General features: G+C 46.0%; 1 protein-coding gene across 1 annotated transcript; it reads right to left on the bottom strand.

The window, feature by feature from the left end:
* Positions 1 to 1,784: 1,784 nt before the first annotated feature.
* LOC106659192 lies at positions 1,785 to 16,577 on the bottom strand. Its single transcript, XM_014381606.2, has 3 exons — positions 16,115 to 16,577; positions 6,006 to 6,209; positions 1,785 to 3,908 (listed from the first exon to the last, which is right to left on the bottom strand). Exons 2-3 carry the CDS (start codon positions 6,185 to 6,187, stop codon positions 1,868 to 1,870), a joined length of 2,223 nt encoding a protein of 740 aa, XP_014237092.1. The 5' UTR covers positions 6,188 to 6,209; positions 16,115 to 16,577; the 3' UTR covers positions 1,785 to 1,867.
* Positions 16,578 to 16,812: the final 235 nt, after the last annotated feature.

Genomic DNA, 16,812 nt, shown 5'->3' with positions numbered 1-16,812 from the left:
AAATTTTCCTGCTTTCCAATATTTATCTTGGCATAAAATTACTCAGAATCGTAGTGTTTTAAATTTTCGTTTGAAAAATATACTTTTAACCAAAGATAATTTATTGAAGTAGAAATCAAAATTTTAAAATGTTTATACAAGCAATGAAAAATTACAAGACCATAAACAATTTTTGTTGGCTATTTCAATCAATTCAAGTTAAATAGTTCATATATACAAGCGCACTGACTTCAGAGGTAGATGTACGTGATTTTGCTACGAATTTCATCTGCTATTTAAAGTATACGAAACAAACGATTAGGGAGCTTTTTTTAACAAATTAGAAATGCATTAAATTCAACATCGTGAGATATCGCCGATCGAGATGCATAAATTTTCCGAGTTTTACATGACAATAGCATACAAATCTTTCGTCTTTTGCATAGGTATAGAGGAAAATCTTAATTTGATTCTCGTTTCTTGGCTCTCATCCCGAATTTCTCTCGCAGCTCGGAGCGTTGCGTCTCTTGCAGCTCGTTCGCTCGTCGGAACATTAAGAGTGATTTATAGCTTTTCCGAGTCTAGTAAGAAAGTTTAACGCCATACTTATCGGATTGCATTATAAAGTTTCGAGTGTTAGCTTATACTTTCCGACTTGGATCCGCGATTCATCGGATGAATCGAGTTTAGTCATCGTCATTCTTCATCGAAGCGTCGTACAATTGCAAATGCACACGCGTACGGACACACACTCATGCATCATACTCAGCGCAAACATGCTCAGACTTAATTATTTAAACTATTTACAAAATTCGCCTTACGAGCTAAAATACGTTAAAAATACTTGGAACGAAATATTCGCGTCGTCGTGCCAACCATTACGGTTCATTCGCGAACCGTACAATAGTTTGTGTTATTATAAGCTAAGGTTCTTCACCATCAGGCGCAGATGGGAAACTGCTGTCATGAATAAAAAAAAATAAAAACAAAACAAAACAACGAAGTACATCACGTCTGTGAAATTAACGTCGTCGGCTCTATCGACGCGACTCCACGAGTTTAAACGACGAGTAAATAATACGACGGACACAAATAACAAACAAACAAACAAATGCGCAACTGCTTACACGCACACAGAGGCACGCACGCAGACGAGAATGAGTTTCACGAGCGTTAGACGCTAGCTAGCGCATTTTCTGCGTCCGCTACATAACGCGCTTCGCGAGCTGCCACCGTCGCCGCGAGTCGACGAGTCGAGTTACGTGAATGATTTTCTCAATCGATTTTCTCCTAGCTTCCATACGATTTAGCCTATGCAAATGCGCCAACGATGTAGAGAAAGGATCCCTGCATCGTACATGTGTCGTGCTTACACACGCGTCGAGTGAATCATCGCCGAGCAGCAGCAGCAGCGCAGAATGTTAAAACACGCATCGTCGCGCGGGGCTAACAATGAAAGTTCGCGACGACACGCGCCGATGAGTTATAAAATTTCACCTTCCAATATCGCGTCAAGTAACGTGCCTTCTCATTTGCCTCATAGAATCCATGAAAAATGCATCGTTTCACAATTTGGATGTGCGCACTATTTTAAACTCACTCTCATACCCTGTTTGACATTTCACACTCTTTTGCATTTACATTCATTATACATTCGTCAAATAATGTACATCATTTGGCTGGTTCTTGCATCATTCCTGCACACTCGACACAGTCCAAGAGTCGCATTCGCACACAATCGCTTACACATATTCGGTTAGCCGAAAGAATAGTCGAGATACGTTCATGTCCGCAACGTATCGTAAATACATCTATGTACAGTTTTGTCGAAATGCATAATCGTGCGAGTAGACACGGACTCGGAGAAGGAGGTGGTGCTGGCGAGCGGTCAGCACTCGTCGGTGGAGGTGCTCGATATCTGGGTGCTGGCGCCGCTGCTGAAGCTGCTGCGGCAGGTCTCGACGGTGAGGGCCGTGTCGGGCACCTGGACGAAGTGCACCTTGTCCTTGGGCCACTTGCCGTTGGTCCGCGAGCTGCTGCCGATGCAGCCGAAGATGTTGTACCTGGAGCCCTCGACGTTGCCCGACTGATGCTCCACGAACTGGCCGAGTATCGTGGCGCCGCTGTGGCGACGCTTCAGCACCTTCTTCGCCATCAAGCTGCGATTGTTCTTGTAGGAGAGCTCGCGCTTGAAGCAGAAGAACTTGTGCAGCTCGCGCTTGACCTTCTTCGAGCGGTAACCGAAGAGAAGCGGACTCAGGTAGGTCGCCAGCACGAAGAACGTCAGAGCGAGCAGCTCGAGACTCGGCGCCCCGAGGATCTTGGGCGGGTCCAGGAAGCGCGCGATCTGCGCGGGCATCGGCAGGTTTCGCACCAGCAGCAGCAGCGAGTACGGCGTCCAGCAGATGAAGGCCATGACGATGACGAAGGCGCTTATGCGCGCCGCCCGGGTCTCCTCGCGGTACTTGAACAGCGAGCCGTTGCTGATCTTGTGCTTGATGTTCTGAATGTAGCCGCACTGGCTCGTCATGGATATGGGCTTGCTGGAGCTGGGCACCCGATGCAGATTGCCGCTCGCGGCTCTCTGAGCGGGTGGAGTGATCGTGACGATCGGCGGTGCTTGCTGCTGATGTTGATGCTGAGCTTGCGAGCTCGAAGTCGAGGTGCTGCTCTGATCGCCGAGCTCGGCGCCTTTACTCTGGAACCCGTGAGGCATCTCGATGGACAGCGGCAGAGCTTCCTCGAGGTCAATACTGTCGCTATTGCGTGGAACATTGGACCGATCGACCATTCGATCGTTCTCCTCGTCGCTCGACTCTCCCAGATCGTCGTCGTCGTCGCCGTCGTCGCCTTCCTCCTCGTCCTCGTATTCGTAAGGATGCTTGGGATCGACGAGCAGCGAGTTCTCGTAGAGCAGATCGTGCGACGATTTGCGTCTCTGCTCGCAGACCTCGGGAAATTTGCTGCGAACCAGTTCGGCCGAATTGCATCGTATCTGCTGCTGAACTAGGTCGTTCGACAAAAATTGAGCCTTCAAGGCTGCTATAGGAACTTTGGGCGACTGCTGCTGCGGCTGCTGCTGTGGCTCTGTAGAGATAGCAGTTGGGCAGTCTTGTTTGTGCTCGATTTTCTTCTTGCCCAGGGTGAACACGACCTCCTGGAGCTCTTCGTCGAGGTTGTCCTGGTAGGCCAGCTGACTGGGTGTTGCCTCGCTGCGCTCGTCTATGGACGAGAGCGACGAGATCTTGGGCAGTCTGGCGCTGCGCACGTCCTCGTAGGAGGCCTCCATTCGGGTGCCGTGATTGTAACCGGACTCCTCGCTGAAGCTGCCCGACGAGAGGATCGGCCTCGAGCCGGTGCGTCTGGTGCGCTCGCTGTTGTTCCGGGCTGCCATGTAGATCTTCGCGTAGAAACAGCAGATGGCTATGAACGGCACGAGGAACACCAATAGCACGTAAGTCGATGCGTACACTATGCCGAAGACGTTTCCAAGCTTAGCCAAGGAGTTTTTCGAGAGCTCCATCGTGGCCGATGATTTCGATGTCGTCGTCGTCGTCGTCTTCGAAGACAGCAGAGCACACAATGTCTGCGGCTCCGGATTAAAAATTGCCCAGACGCCTAATAGCAGCGAGATGATCCAAACGGCGAGGATGAGCAGGCCGCACTTGACTTTGCCGATGCGGGTGCGATATCGCAGAGGGTCGACCACGGCCGAGTACTGATCCCAGGCGATGAGCACGACCGACAGCACGGACGAGGTCGTGACGAGGGACACGGCGCCCTCGGCCAGGCTGCAGGCGTTCGGCACCGATCCGACGCTCGACTGGATGGCGGTGTGCTCGAAGCTCAGTCCGATGGCGTTGGTCAGCAGCAGGCCCGTCAGCACCAGCGTCGACAGGATGTTCGAGCCTATCAAGTTCATCACGAATCTGTGGGAGGAAAAGAAATTCTGCTTTAGATTCGTTTGTAATTATTTATTTTACGAGGAAATTCAGCGCGGACTGTACGTCGGGACAAAAGCAAATCTTTATTCTCTTCTTTTTCGTCGCGATAGCTGCGATGCGCCGCTCGAGCGGCCTCGAGCGAATACGTGCCTCGTTAGCGCGGAGCGAAGGAAAAAATAAATAACGGTGCGTTGAACTTTTTTTGCCTGGGTCTCGCGCAGAACGTCGTTGCGTCTGAAAGACGGCTCGTGTGTGTATGTGTGCGCGCGCGCGAGGTAGATAAAAAAATTCGAAACAAAAAAACTGCTCCACAACTGTATGCATGTATAATAATGTATTGCGCAACGACGTTCGAGCCGAAAATGCTATTCGCTTTTTCGTTTCAAACTTCAAACTCAAACGAAATATGAATATATATTGTCGCTAAAGAGCACACACGTATGGTAAATCATAAATCCAGGAAAATTTGACGAATATTCGCGCGCGCTTTCGGGCTTTTAAACTTGATAATTTCATGCACTCTCTCGGATTAGCCGAGCAAATTAGGTTTTCGGTGAAGTTTCGCAAGTATTAAGTGGCGTATGCGGCGACAAAAGTTGAAATTTTATTCAAGATTTCCTCGCTGCCGCGGTGAGCTATTGCGCGCTCGGCTCGTGCTTAATATTATTGTACACTGAAATACAACGACGAGAGACGCGCGTAAGCGCGCACAAAACTTTCGTTTCACGCCGCGCGCCAACCGAGTACACGATATAATATAACGGGAAATTCAACACGGGAAGTTGCATTGGTGCGCGTGGCGATGCTCCTGCATTGTTATAATATACGCGCCAACTTGAACGAGTCTATAGAGAAAGAGTGAGATTTCCGTTATAAATATGATATTATAAGTATTTTATGCAGATTTTTCATCGAAGATTTGGCGAATGGAATCGTTTATTCCAAGCCGTGCTCCGCCCGTCAAGCGACTGAGCTCGCGCGCTTTATTTCGAATCGTTATATTGTTTGGCCTACTTTTGTGGTATGCAAACGTTTTGTATTTCCATGAAGAATCGTGCCGTGCTCTTATAATAACGATAATAATTCAAGCTTCAAACTTTTGCGCGACGTTCGTGTGCGAGCATAAGCTCGCCGGCTCATTAATAACGATGATCATTGAATTATTGAGCTTTTCGCAAAAAAAGCTCGTGCTCGTGAATGAATATTCAACGTTGCGAGTCGTTATAGCCGAAAAATCAATCGATGCGTATTAAGGCAGTAACGTTATAAAACTTGAATTTTTTATTCGTAGCATTATCAAGCTCGGATTTTCTAAGCGATCTTACAAAACGCGGCAGGTAATGTCGTGCAAAGAAAAAAGTGATCTCTACTGCTGCAATTAATTGCATCACTGCAGAAATATTATATCAACTGATCGACACTACTGAATCGCGAAACGACTCGATCGTTGGCATTTTTCAAAATTACAAATTGAAACAATTTTATAGAGCATCGTTTATTCGATCGGCGATCGCCATCGCCAAAGACACGAGATATTCATTGCATCATAAATGCAGAAAAAGGCAAAAAAAAAGAAGTGATCAAATAGCGTTTGGAATATTCGCGAAAAAACTTGCAATCGTAATGCTCGGAGTGCATAAAAAAGCGTAGCGCAGCGCGTACAGAGTCTCTGTAGGTGCGTACATGTGGCCGATCGAGAGTCGAGGAAAATCGATCGGGCTCATCTCGCTCGGGAGAGATATTTAAATGCCCCCGCAAGACCGGTTGCTGTGCGCCCGCGACTCGTCGTGATCGCGGTGGTAATTAAAGCCATTAGGCGGAACGCGCTCGATTACAAGCCGCGTATTCTATAGCCAATAAGCCGTGGTGCGACACGCGATTTCGCACGTTGCTCCGCGGACGCACGTCGTGTAGTTTTACTCGTATAAAGACTGCTTTTTTTCGTTCTTACTTGGTCGTTCTCAGTAGTAGTAGTAGTACGCACGGTCGATTACTCGCTTTTCTTCTTCATTTGGTCGCGGCGTCGCGCAATATGCGATCGAAAGCGAAAAGCTCGCGTCGCGTCGGTATATGGATTCTTACCTGTTCGAGATGTCTCGTAAGGCAGAGTTTCGCACGAAGGCGACGAGCAGAGTCGCATTCAAGGCCAGTGCCCCGAGCAGAACCAAGCTCCAGAGAGCGATGAGCAGCATGGAGAAGGTATGCGTTTCCCATACTTCGAAGGTTGTACCCCTGTGTGCGGACTGCGTCCAACCTACATCCATTCATAAGAACTTCCTAGGCTCTCTGCAAAATTAAGCGAATAATGGCCAAGCATGAGTACTTTTGCACAAGTAATAATACATATATGAAGCAATCGTTGTAATAAAGCTCTTGGGAATCGCGTGTGCTCGCGCTAATAGAAATGCTGCGCGACTCGGGCTCGCTCGGAGCTCTCATTATACGTGCGACTATATACAACATCGCATCGCTTCTCCAGTCATCGAGTAGACAGCCGATGATGCGATTTACGAGTTTACCAAGTGTGTGCGTGTGTGTGCGTATGATGCATCAATAATAGCGCGTTCACGCGGCTAACGAATGCTGATGACCGCGAACGGCTGCGAAGCGCTACATTAATGATGATATAATCGCGCGCGCGCACAGCTTCCACACTGCTCGTCGTTTATGTACGCGTGATCAATCAGACTCGCAGCGTTGCGTGAAGAAAAAAAAGAAGTTGCCCGTAAGATTTGGATCGTTTTATGGGCTTATTAATAGGCTGATATATGTTATATACGTCGGCGGGCCGCAAGCTCCATTTAAAGGCTACGGCTATCGCGCGCAACCAACTCGAGCTATTTTCAACGATTGCTTTGCCGAGTTTACTAGTTTTTATTTAGAATCTATCCCACGCCCGCCCAACGAGCGCGACTCGAGCTATCGGCTGGACTGCGTTTCTAGTAGGACACGGCATAAATTGGCATTCGTGTAATTGCGACGCGCGCGGCCAAGAGAGAAAAGCTGCCGTGTAATGCGTGCAGCGCACGGCACACGACACTTCTTACGCGGTCCGAGAGATAAAATTCCTCGTGTACGCGTGTAGATAAGGACGCGTTACATGTATATAAATCGGCTTTTCTCGCGACGATCGCCTTGGTGCAGCCAAGTCGCGACTACGTAACAGCGCGCGGGGGAGTACATAAGTGTATAATCAGACGCTCTCGTATCGCACCAGTATACAGCGATCGGACTCATTTTTTCTCTCTCTTTTTATTTTTTCGTTGTTGTACGCTATTATTGCGTTACACTTGCCGCGCTTCTGATATACAGCCACGGACACTTTGTGCACTGCTGCTTCTGCCGTAAGCTATACACACACACAGAAATATAGGTGTATAGTCGCCTTGCCTGATTTAATTAAACGAACAATCGGCGATCATATAACGCATTGATTGAATTTTATTTTATGGAAACGACACACGATCGTGCATAACTATAGGCGCGCGAGGTAACGGTACGCACACACTCGCCGGATAGATTCGCACGCTACACGATCGACTCGTGCCGTCTCTTTCCTACATACACCTTCTATCTGCGCGCTGTCCGCGACTATTTTTTTTTTTTTTGCCTCCACTTTCAAGGAGAATAAACAATAAAGGCTATTTCTTTTTTATAAGAGCTCCAGCAGAAACTTGGCGCACGCATCGCACGTCTGCATATTTTTGAGTAAATACAAATAACGAGTCAACAACGGCGGCAGTGATTCGGTTTCCAAAGTCTCGTACTAGATATATAGATGTTAATCTGATTCGATTGCCTCCTGACATGACATTTATCTTGCACGATGGATACTTGTTTGTATAAAAAAATATACTGGCCTAATTTACTTAAATATATCTTGTACGATATACATCAACATTAGAAAGATGTTAGATGCAGGTCGAGAGTCTGCGTGAAAATATCATCGCTAGTCAAAATATACGACGATAACACGCTAATCCAGTTTAAGTCGGAGCAGTGAAGTTTTATTTAAGAGAAAGTTGTCAAATCCCAATGCCGAAACTTTGACCAACACGAGCACTGCTTGGGCTCATCAAGACATCAACGCGCTCGACTTTTCAAAACTTTGAGAATAAAAGCCAGAAAACAACAAACTTTGGAAAAATCCCTAAACTCCGCAGCTCGAGGGCCATTAAATTACATCGTTAGCGAGTTAAAAAACACATTTATCTTTGATTTTCCTTGATCTTTTTTACTACCTTGTGTACAAATTATCTTTTGTGTAATTTTTTTGCGCGTCGATTGTCCGCGTGCAAGCTGTATAATGATATATGTAGGTATTGGGCCAAAAACTTTTTCGAATGTTTATTGTAAATTTGGAAAGTTGCCACATCGAAGCTCGAGTCGAATCGTTGGGCGCGATTTCTTTAAAACTTCAGTTAGACGCATGGAACCTTTACCATGCTCCACGAGCGAAACGTTCTCAAGTACGCGCTCGTTACAAAGAACGAGAATTGAACTAATAATACATAATGAAAAAACAATAATGACGAAACGAGGCGTGCGCGGCACACGACACCCACACACGAGCTGCGCTAGTTATACACAGTCCGCGAGCGGCAAGAAGGTCAGTATACACGAATGCGATCGGCGCGCAAAGTATATAGAATCGCCTAGACAGCTCGGCGCATGGAAAAGGCCGCTTTAGCATATATGTATATCGAGTGCGCGGCGCGGGGGCCGCTCTTATATATCCACCACTGTTACACGCCGAGAGCGTTTGTGTACTTTATCGGAAAATCCAGCGCAGCAGCGGCGGCCTATCGAGAGCGTTTACTCGGTATACTTTTTCATGGCTCCGTGCAGCAGGCCATTGATCTTGTAATATCGCAACTTGGTGCATACTTTGACGTGCTACACCGACGTTGAATGTAATTACTAGACGCTTTGCTTGTCGAGCTGCCTCCGAATTTCCGCCGCCGTTTCCACACTCACCTGTCCATACGCTACACTTGGTGTGTAATAACGAGTCCATTGCGAGCGAGAGAGAGATTACAAGTCGGAATTCCTGCCGGTTTAGCGTTACATAAATCAGCGGAGAGCTAGACGAGCAGGCTACACTCGAGCTTTTATACTCGGCGAGTGACGAAAAAGTTTCGCTGGATCGAAGCTGTCGATGATAACAGACTTTGTTCGGTAGATGATATAAAAATAGCCGCGCGTACAAAAATGTATACACTCGAGTGCGTTACATGCTAACAAAATGCGGAAGAGCCCGAGCTCGACCAAGCTATACACTCTATAGCTATATAGTACACTGGCTGCGGACTCTAATTGAACGAGCGAGGCAAAATTGCTGGTCTCTTTTTTAAAAGCGCGATTTTGTAATGTACATATATACAGTGCACCCATACACGTTGAGTAAGTAGCCGTGACAAAATAATGGCTCGCCTTCCACCACCGTCTCACCGCTATTATACTATAAGCCTCCCGTCGCTCGAGTTCCTGCATATGCATAAACACAGCGTCCGCGACTGCAATTAATGTCATTATCGCATTATCAAATTATATCATATGAAAGAAGCCAGTGCGAGCTGCATCGTTGATTAAATTTAATTTACGATTTTTGGCACACGGGGTGACGCAGCGGCGAGGCCGACGCCGAGCCATGCTTTCGTTGGACTAATATAAGCTCGCGCGGCAGCGCAAATTCATTATAAATATGTAACGCTTCAGGAAACAAGCTGAGAATATGAAATTTATAATATACAAGATATCTCTTTCACGCGTATATTTACAATATACATCGACGTCGCTCAGACAATTTGTCTCTTTCGCTCGAGCAGTGGAAATAAACGGATGCGTTATGATCGAGCGCGGCTCTTTCGAATGGCTGCTGAAAAGTAGCGATTAATTTTTCTCTAGCATCTGTATCTGTGCTTTATGCCACGCTGCTACTGCTGCGGCCGCAGTAAAAACGAAACGACTCGGGCTAAAAAATCACTGCGTTTAGAAAGTATATCCTCGGCGCACATAATGGTCCTCTGTTTAAAGCCATGCAGTAGCGATTGGAGCGAGGAAGAAAAAAAAATTGAAAGTCGCGGAACACGTTTGCCTGCACGCGGGCGCGCGCGAGCAAATTTCAGGCTTCGCTGGCGACACAATTTACGTTCGATTTTATCGCGCGCAGTGAATTTCGGCTCGGTGAATTATTTTCATTATGTTGATAATAAAGCGAGCGCGCTATACAAGGGAAATATTATAAAACAAAATTTTAAAAATATAATGTCGCAACGAGCATCGCTCGTATATTACGTAAGAATCGCTTGAATTAAAATAAAATGGTCAATGAGGCGCTGTCAAATAAAGCCGATAAAGCGTGTAAAAATAGATTAAACAATTTGTGAATTCGTTCAAAAATGTCATTGCGCAACGATCGGCACATCGAAATTTCATGCACACATACGCGTCGCGTGTTAGCGCGTTAACACGTTCGAGCGGCGTGGACACGACTTTTGCCGCGTGCTTACAAACGCGTCTACGTCAGTAGACGAGCTTTCAAGATTGCGTATCGGAGTGCTTTAATACTCGGCCGAAAAGTTCGATAAAATCGTCATCGTCGCTCGATTGTCTTTTTCCTACTTGTCGCGGACTTGAATCGAAGCGCATGTTTAAGTTATTGTTTAAATTACCATTGACTAACAGAACAGATGAAAAGTGCACGTGTAAAATGGCTAATCGATCAGGGAGCGTTGCACAAATGCATCGCTGTATTCTGCTGTATACACTGCCGATGCACGAGCTTACGTTCTCGAAATATCTCAATAGATTCATGGAATCGTGATTGTATAGGCCAATTGAAGAGGCGCAGGCAGTACCATGCGGATCGCAACGTGACCTTTGCGTTCGAATGTGCAACTTCCAAGCTCGATGGAAATTAAATCAACACCAACGAAAAAAAAAACGCAGAGTCGAGGATTAAGAGACGTTATTAACGAGAGCAAGGATGCAAATGAAGCTGTGCTCAGTAGTCGATGTACACGTCGATCGAGGATGCGCTCGTAGCTGCGCGGCATCAATTTGCATCTTTTGCAAAGCGTCCGCATACACGAGTCGGAGCAAGCGCGGGAGCTTAAAAGCGTTATTGGAGCGCGTTTTAACGCCTCGATTGGCTGCGCGCATATACAGATATAGGTAGCAGCGTCTAAAACGCATCGCTGCTCGGCGCGCATCAATAAAACCTGTAAACAAGTAATTTCCCACGGCTTTATTGAGAGATTCAATAATAGCCCCACAATATGTTACATTCGTGTCGCGTGTTGGTAAGTTTCGCGGGCGAGGAAGAATTCCACAGGCATTATGTAGGGATGGAAGAAATGCCACGTTTCGTGCACCGTCTAATTCGCGCACGAAATGCGGAAATAATTCATTTCACCGTCTCTTAAATTGGGTACATGTGTCGGAGTTTAATGTAGTTTATAAATCTCACGTTATCCACTTACGTCCATTATTCGCTCGTTTCTCAGTAATTGAGAAAATGTGTAGACGTATCAAAGCCGAGTGGTGTCTGTCGTGTATATATTTCTATATCGTAGCTGCGATTCGTGTACTCTCGCTTATAAATGTGCAGCTCAGCTCTACCACGGAACGAAGGTGTGCACATTTCCCCACATTTATTTATTTCACAAAAATGTCGTCCCCGCGCGCAAACAATTATAGCAGTTTCCACACTTTGAGCCTAGCAGGCTGCAGTGCGATATAAGTGCTGATACACGAGGCCGTGCAGGATACAAGTATATATGTGGCGCGTTGACGAAAAGTTTGAAAAATCTCCTCTTACTGCACACGATCGCGCAAAATATTTATTTATAACGTAATACCCACGCGAAAGAAACGGCCGATTCTTTTCTTTTCTTTTTTTTTGCTTCCATCCTGCGTGCTGCATAATAGATGCGACTTACGGGTATAATGTATAATATACTGGAAAGCGATAACAGGATAGCTCGGCGAGCTGCCACACACTCGTATTTCGCAAGAGGCGTATTATGCGCGCAAGTAAAAGCAGCCTGTGCTGCACCATGGCATCGAGGCTGGCATATGCGCAGCGCAGCTCCTGCTTGTGCGCCAATGCAATTTATGAATTTGCGTCGTCGCGCACAGCTCGCAAAAAGTCGACTACATGTACGTACGAAATAGAACTTGTAAAACTTCCATTCCGAGGCGAGCGCGCGTGACACAAATTTACGTCAAGAATCGCTTCGCGAGTGCGACGTACGCATGCCTTTATACGCTTATATTACACATAGGATCGCTCGGTGCGAGGGAAGAAACGTTAACGCTTATACGCACTGCCTTTGACGCGCGCATTTAGGCGTTAAATTTGTATATATATCGGCGTGTCAAAGACCTTTTGAACTCGGTCGCGATCTGCATGCGTCGACGTTACGACGGCAGCTTATAATCGATCGAGGCTGCGCAAATAAAGCTGCCACTGCCGACGATGCTGCCGCCGCCGCCGCCGCCGCCGCCGTCGATGATGGGGAATTGGAGAGAAAAAAGGAAAGGAAAAAAACGGGATTCGCTACGATTGTCGAGTTGTGCGCGAGATTCGACGTGTAGCTGACGCGATCGCGTACGTAGCGTACGTATAAGCTTCCTCTTTTACGCGCGCGCGACGAGGTGAACGTATAAAGGATTTGCAGCAGCTCTCGGCACTATTTGCATAATAGCATTAGCCACAAACGATCGTAAAAAAGTCCGCCACGTATACGCGCGGTACTTTGTTTTTTCTTTTCGACTATATTATTGCCTCCGATGTAGAGAGATATATACACAGATTGGCTAAAGCGCTAATTCACAGACTCGCGGACTTTCCACTTTCCTCCCTCGAGTACTCTCACACGCCCATCCGAATTCTGCGTGCGGTGCTTTCCCAGACGCGACAATTACCAGCTATAAAATTTGCGCGCAAGTATATACACGAGCTGCAGAGCACAGCGAAACATTATCAGGGCCAGAGCTCGACAACGCTGACGAGCGCAGTCAAGCTCGCGCGTAATCTCTTAACGCGAAGGTAACGCGATATTCCCAACGAGCCAGATAGAATTGTTACGATAATGAGTACATGCATGCGGTGTATACGCATAAGCAGGAGTACAGTGCGATGGCAATATCGCGGATAACTCCGACACGCGTGGCGCCAAAATTTATACTCATTATGTCCGTCGCAGCAGCTATCGTTCGAGTACCGTACAGTAGGCGAGATTTATCGCCTTCCGAGAGAATTGCATATAATATGTGCAGGAGAAAGAAGCAACGAGTGACGCGACTCCGAGCGATACCACTTTATGCAAACGCAATTGTTTCTACGATCGCTGCAGTCTATGTATGCAACCAATCTATATGAACTTCCTGAATTTCGCGCAACGAGAGTGTGTACTCTTGAGGCGTGCGCTGATAACGATCGACATCGAGTGCCTCGTAGTTCGCCTACATTACGAAAACCGGTTTTTTGCCTGGCTCTCTGCCGTCAGCGCTCGATTCGTCCTGACCATCGCTCTTTCGGCCTATCGAGCGCATTCTTTTCGTTTCGCCCGTGCATCGCACCGAGGCTTGATTTTTCCTAATACAGCCGCAATGTCGATGCGTATAAAGTAAGCCATCGCTCGTAACGTAATTGCATCTCTATTATCTACCGAGCGACGGTGCGGAATTTTTCCACATTCGTGCCATCGACATCTCCCTCTTTCACGCTCGTTTCGTCTTTTCATTTATTTCTTTTTTTCTCTTTTTTCGTTCCTTTTTTGTTTTACACACTGCATTCTTTGTTCGTGAATTTATTCGACGCACAAAACTCGTGGCTCAACGAGCGAAAAAACGGCACGCGCGGCTCGAGCGTATGACGCCGATCTGCCCCTATCGCAATAAATTAGACAAGAGAGCAGAGAAAAATGTAATATAGGCGTTGTATGGTCGTGACACCGCCTTCGAGCTGTCGATTCAATTTACAAGTGTATAGCTTGAATATTGCGCTTTTCGTCCAACTGAAAATCCAACTAGTCTAAATATTAATTTCTAATCCAACATAGTATAGTCGAAATAACTGAGTTTTTCACACTTGTCGCTGAATAGAGTTTACATTTTTTCAAAATTCGGCCAATTTATCCTCGGAATCTGGCTAGATACAATCATAGGTTATAATTACTCCGAATGAAGTATCTATATCAACCCCCAAAACTTTTCAAGTTTTTCGCTAAAAATCGAACTTGGGTAGCCAAAAGTCAACAAAGAAATTAATCTTCCATTCGAGCACTGCGCTCTCGATAATTTGTTCAATTTCAGACTTGCCTCCAATTACAATAAATGAAGAACGAAATTTTGCTATCTCGGATCAGGAAAATTCTCCGCGTCCTTCGAATTTCATACTAACGAGGACTTTTGAGTAATATTTGATTTTTCATGCCAATTTAAAATGCGAGCGCTAATAAGCGCTTCAGCACATTATGTGTGCATAAATTGTATTATTACTTATACGCGCGCGATAAAAGTCGAGGGGAAAATTTTGTTTCAATGATGAATGAACCTCATAACGTCGATGGTATTTAATCAGAAATATTCAACGTGAATGACTATTGTCTTTGTCGCTTTGACTTGATGCCTAGGGGACTCGGACGTCTCTTTGATACAATAAAATTGCATATTACGCGGTGAAGCTGTAGGACTTTGAGAGTTCAATTGTAATAAGCGCGCAGCGTTAGCTCACGGTGTCGGTGATAAGGCATATATTACTTTTTTAATTACACAAGCGCATAATACTCGCACACTTACGTCGGGGATTAAACGCGAATGTAATTCGTTATACATGTTATATAGTATAAACAATTTCGCGCCGAGTTATGCTTTATCGCGGAGAGCGCAAGAGAGAAAGATGCAGATACATTGCGTGATATGTAAATATTGACCAAAGCCGAGAGCATTTGTTCTTTTTTAGCATATATAATGCCGTCGAGTTAACGAACTTTTCACGTTTTAAAGGTTCTTCAAATATATGTAATGGCTCATGCGAGAACTAACAATTATTTTTAATTCAAGTGTCGTTGATCGGTATGATACACAACGATTGTACGGCCGCCGCGTACAGAAGGATTTTTTTTTTTGAGTCGGCGCTTTTTTATGTATTAACGTTCGGCTCATTTGCTACTTAATCGTTCGTATCTATGATCTCTAATATAATTTCTGAGATTTTACCGCTAATTAATTTCGGCATTACAATTTTATTAATGGGTCTACAGGCTATAAATAATTCGACTTATGTAAGCCCGAGGAGGACAATATTGTGCAAATCGAACATCTTTATTGAGTTTGTAAATATGTTTGCAAATTCGATCAATTATAAGCAATCGATTATTGATCGGATCCTACAAGTGCTCCAATTACTATCTGTCGAGCCTGGCTAATTTCTCGATGAACTCGCTTAACGTTTTTATGTAATTGTCATGCTGATTTTTATCACGATTGCGCACATATGATTTAATAAGTTACGAACAAAAGCTTAGCTAATTCGGTGCGTTGTTCAGAGCTTAAGATCGACGATTTTCCGACAAAAGGAAAAAAAGAAGACGGCGAAGACGTAGCCGGGAAGCGTTTGCCAAAACTTGTCACGTGTCCCCTCTGCGACTCATTAATAATTTTGATCAACACGCGACGCGAAAACGAAAAAAAAAAGAGAAATAAATACCTGCGCTCACGGGATCCATCATTCATCGTCGCAAGAAAGAGAGAGAGAGAGAGAGAGAGAGAGAGAGAGAGAGAAATGCGTGTGTTCCGCCACGCGCGAGTTACTCTTGATTTTAATTGTTTCCGCGTTTTACCGAGCGAGGCGTTGAAAAATCTAAATAATGTAGTATAGTCACTCGCGCGAATGGAAACGTAGAGTTTTAGCGACTACACGAGTTGGTCGGGGGCGATCTGTCGTCGATGCATCGTGCGTACCTGCGGGCGATTCGAATTTTTCCATGGATGGAGAAAAACAATGAATTGTCAAGCGTGTGGTCGTCGCCGCGCGCAAACTCATACATATTCATGGGACGCGAAAGTACGTCACGCGTGCCAAAAATCTGCCTGTCCGCTCGCGTATCTATAGGCGCTATACGTCTGCGTCGTCTTGTATACACACTATATGGCATTCAAACTATTCAAACAATACTCACTCGGTATAATTCCGGAGAGCAACCAGATTTGGGAGAAAAGAATAAGGAGCAGCTACTGTGACTCCGCTGCTCGATATATGCACACTCGACAACTACGATCGATGTCTCACCACCAAATAATCACTTAAATGTCAGTCACTTCAAACGGTGCGTTAATGCTCCTTTTTGGCATGTATCGAAGATACCTTGGCTCTTGGTTCACTCGTCATTAAAAGAAAACTGTGTAAAACTGGTAGTCCGTTGATCAGCGAGTCGCGAGAGAATAAACTTTGACGCTGCCAAGGCGCGTCTCTCGGCGATCCGAACTGACATGAAGAACGTAGACTAGTTGACGATTAAACAAAAGGTAACGAAACGATGAAAAGGATTTTCAGCGCTTGCGGGAAGCCGTGCACACTTAGGCGCGCGGCATGTCGAATATTTTCTGAGCTCAGTTGCGTGTGGCGGCCGTCGACCTACCAGTCCAGAGCGCCAATAAAACTGAGCCAAGTTGCTAACTCGCCGGCGAGTCGCAGTCAAGCTCTCGCGCTCCGCATCCCTACCACTGCCTTTAGCAGCAGCAGCAGAAGCACTATTGCACATACACACATAGCTCCGAAGAGAGCGAGCGAGAGAGAAGCGAGTGGGGCGCAGAAAGCGAGTTTCGAGAAGCTCCGCGGAGCGAGTCGTTATTAAAGTGCGCGCGAGCTTTCGCTTCG

The sequence above is a fragment of the Trichogramma pretiosum genome, unplaced genomic scaffold, assembly GCF_000599845.2.
Source record: "Trichogramma pretiosum strain Unisexual culture from Peru unplaced genomic scaffold, Tpre_2.0 scaffold28, whole genome shotgun sequence".
Lineage (NCBI taxonomy): Eukaryota > Metazoa > Arthropoda > Insecta > Hymenoptera > Trichogrammatidae > Trichogramma > Trichogramma pretiosum.
This window is presented reverse-complemented; position numbering and strand designations above follow the sequence as displayed.

Bases quoted from the DNA above. Each gene is read 5' to 3' on its own strand.
- LOC106659192 (XM_014381606.2), bottom strand. From the start codon at position 6,187: ATGGATGTAGGTTGGACGCAGTCCGCACACAGGGGTACAACCTTCGAA. The intron at 3,909-6,005 runs GTAAGAATCCAT...TTCCTCCCACAG, and splicing joins TTACGAGACATCTCGAACAG to ATTCGTGATGAACTTGATAG.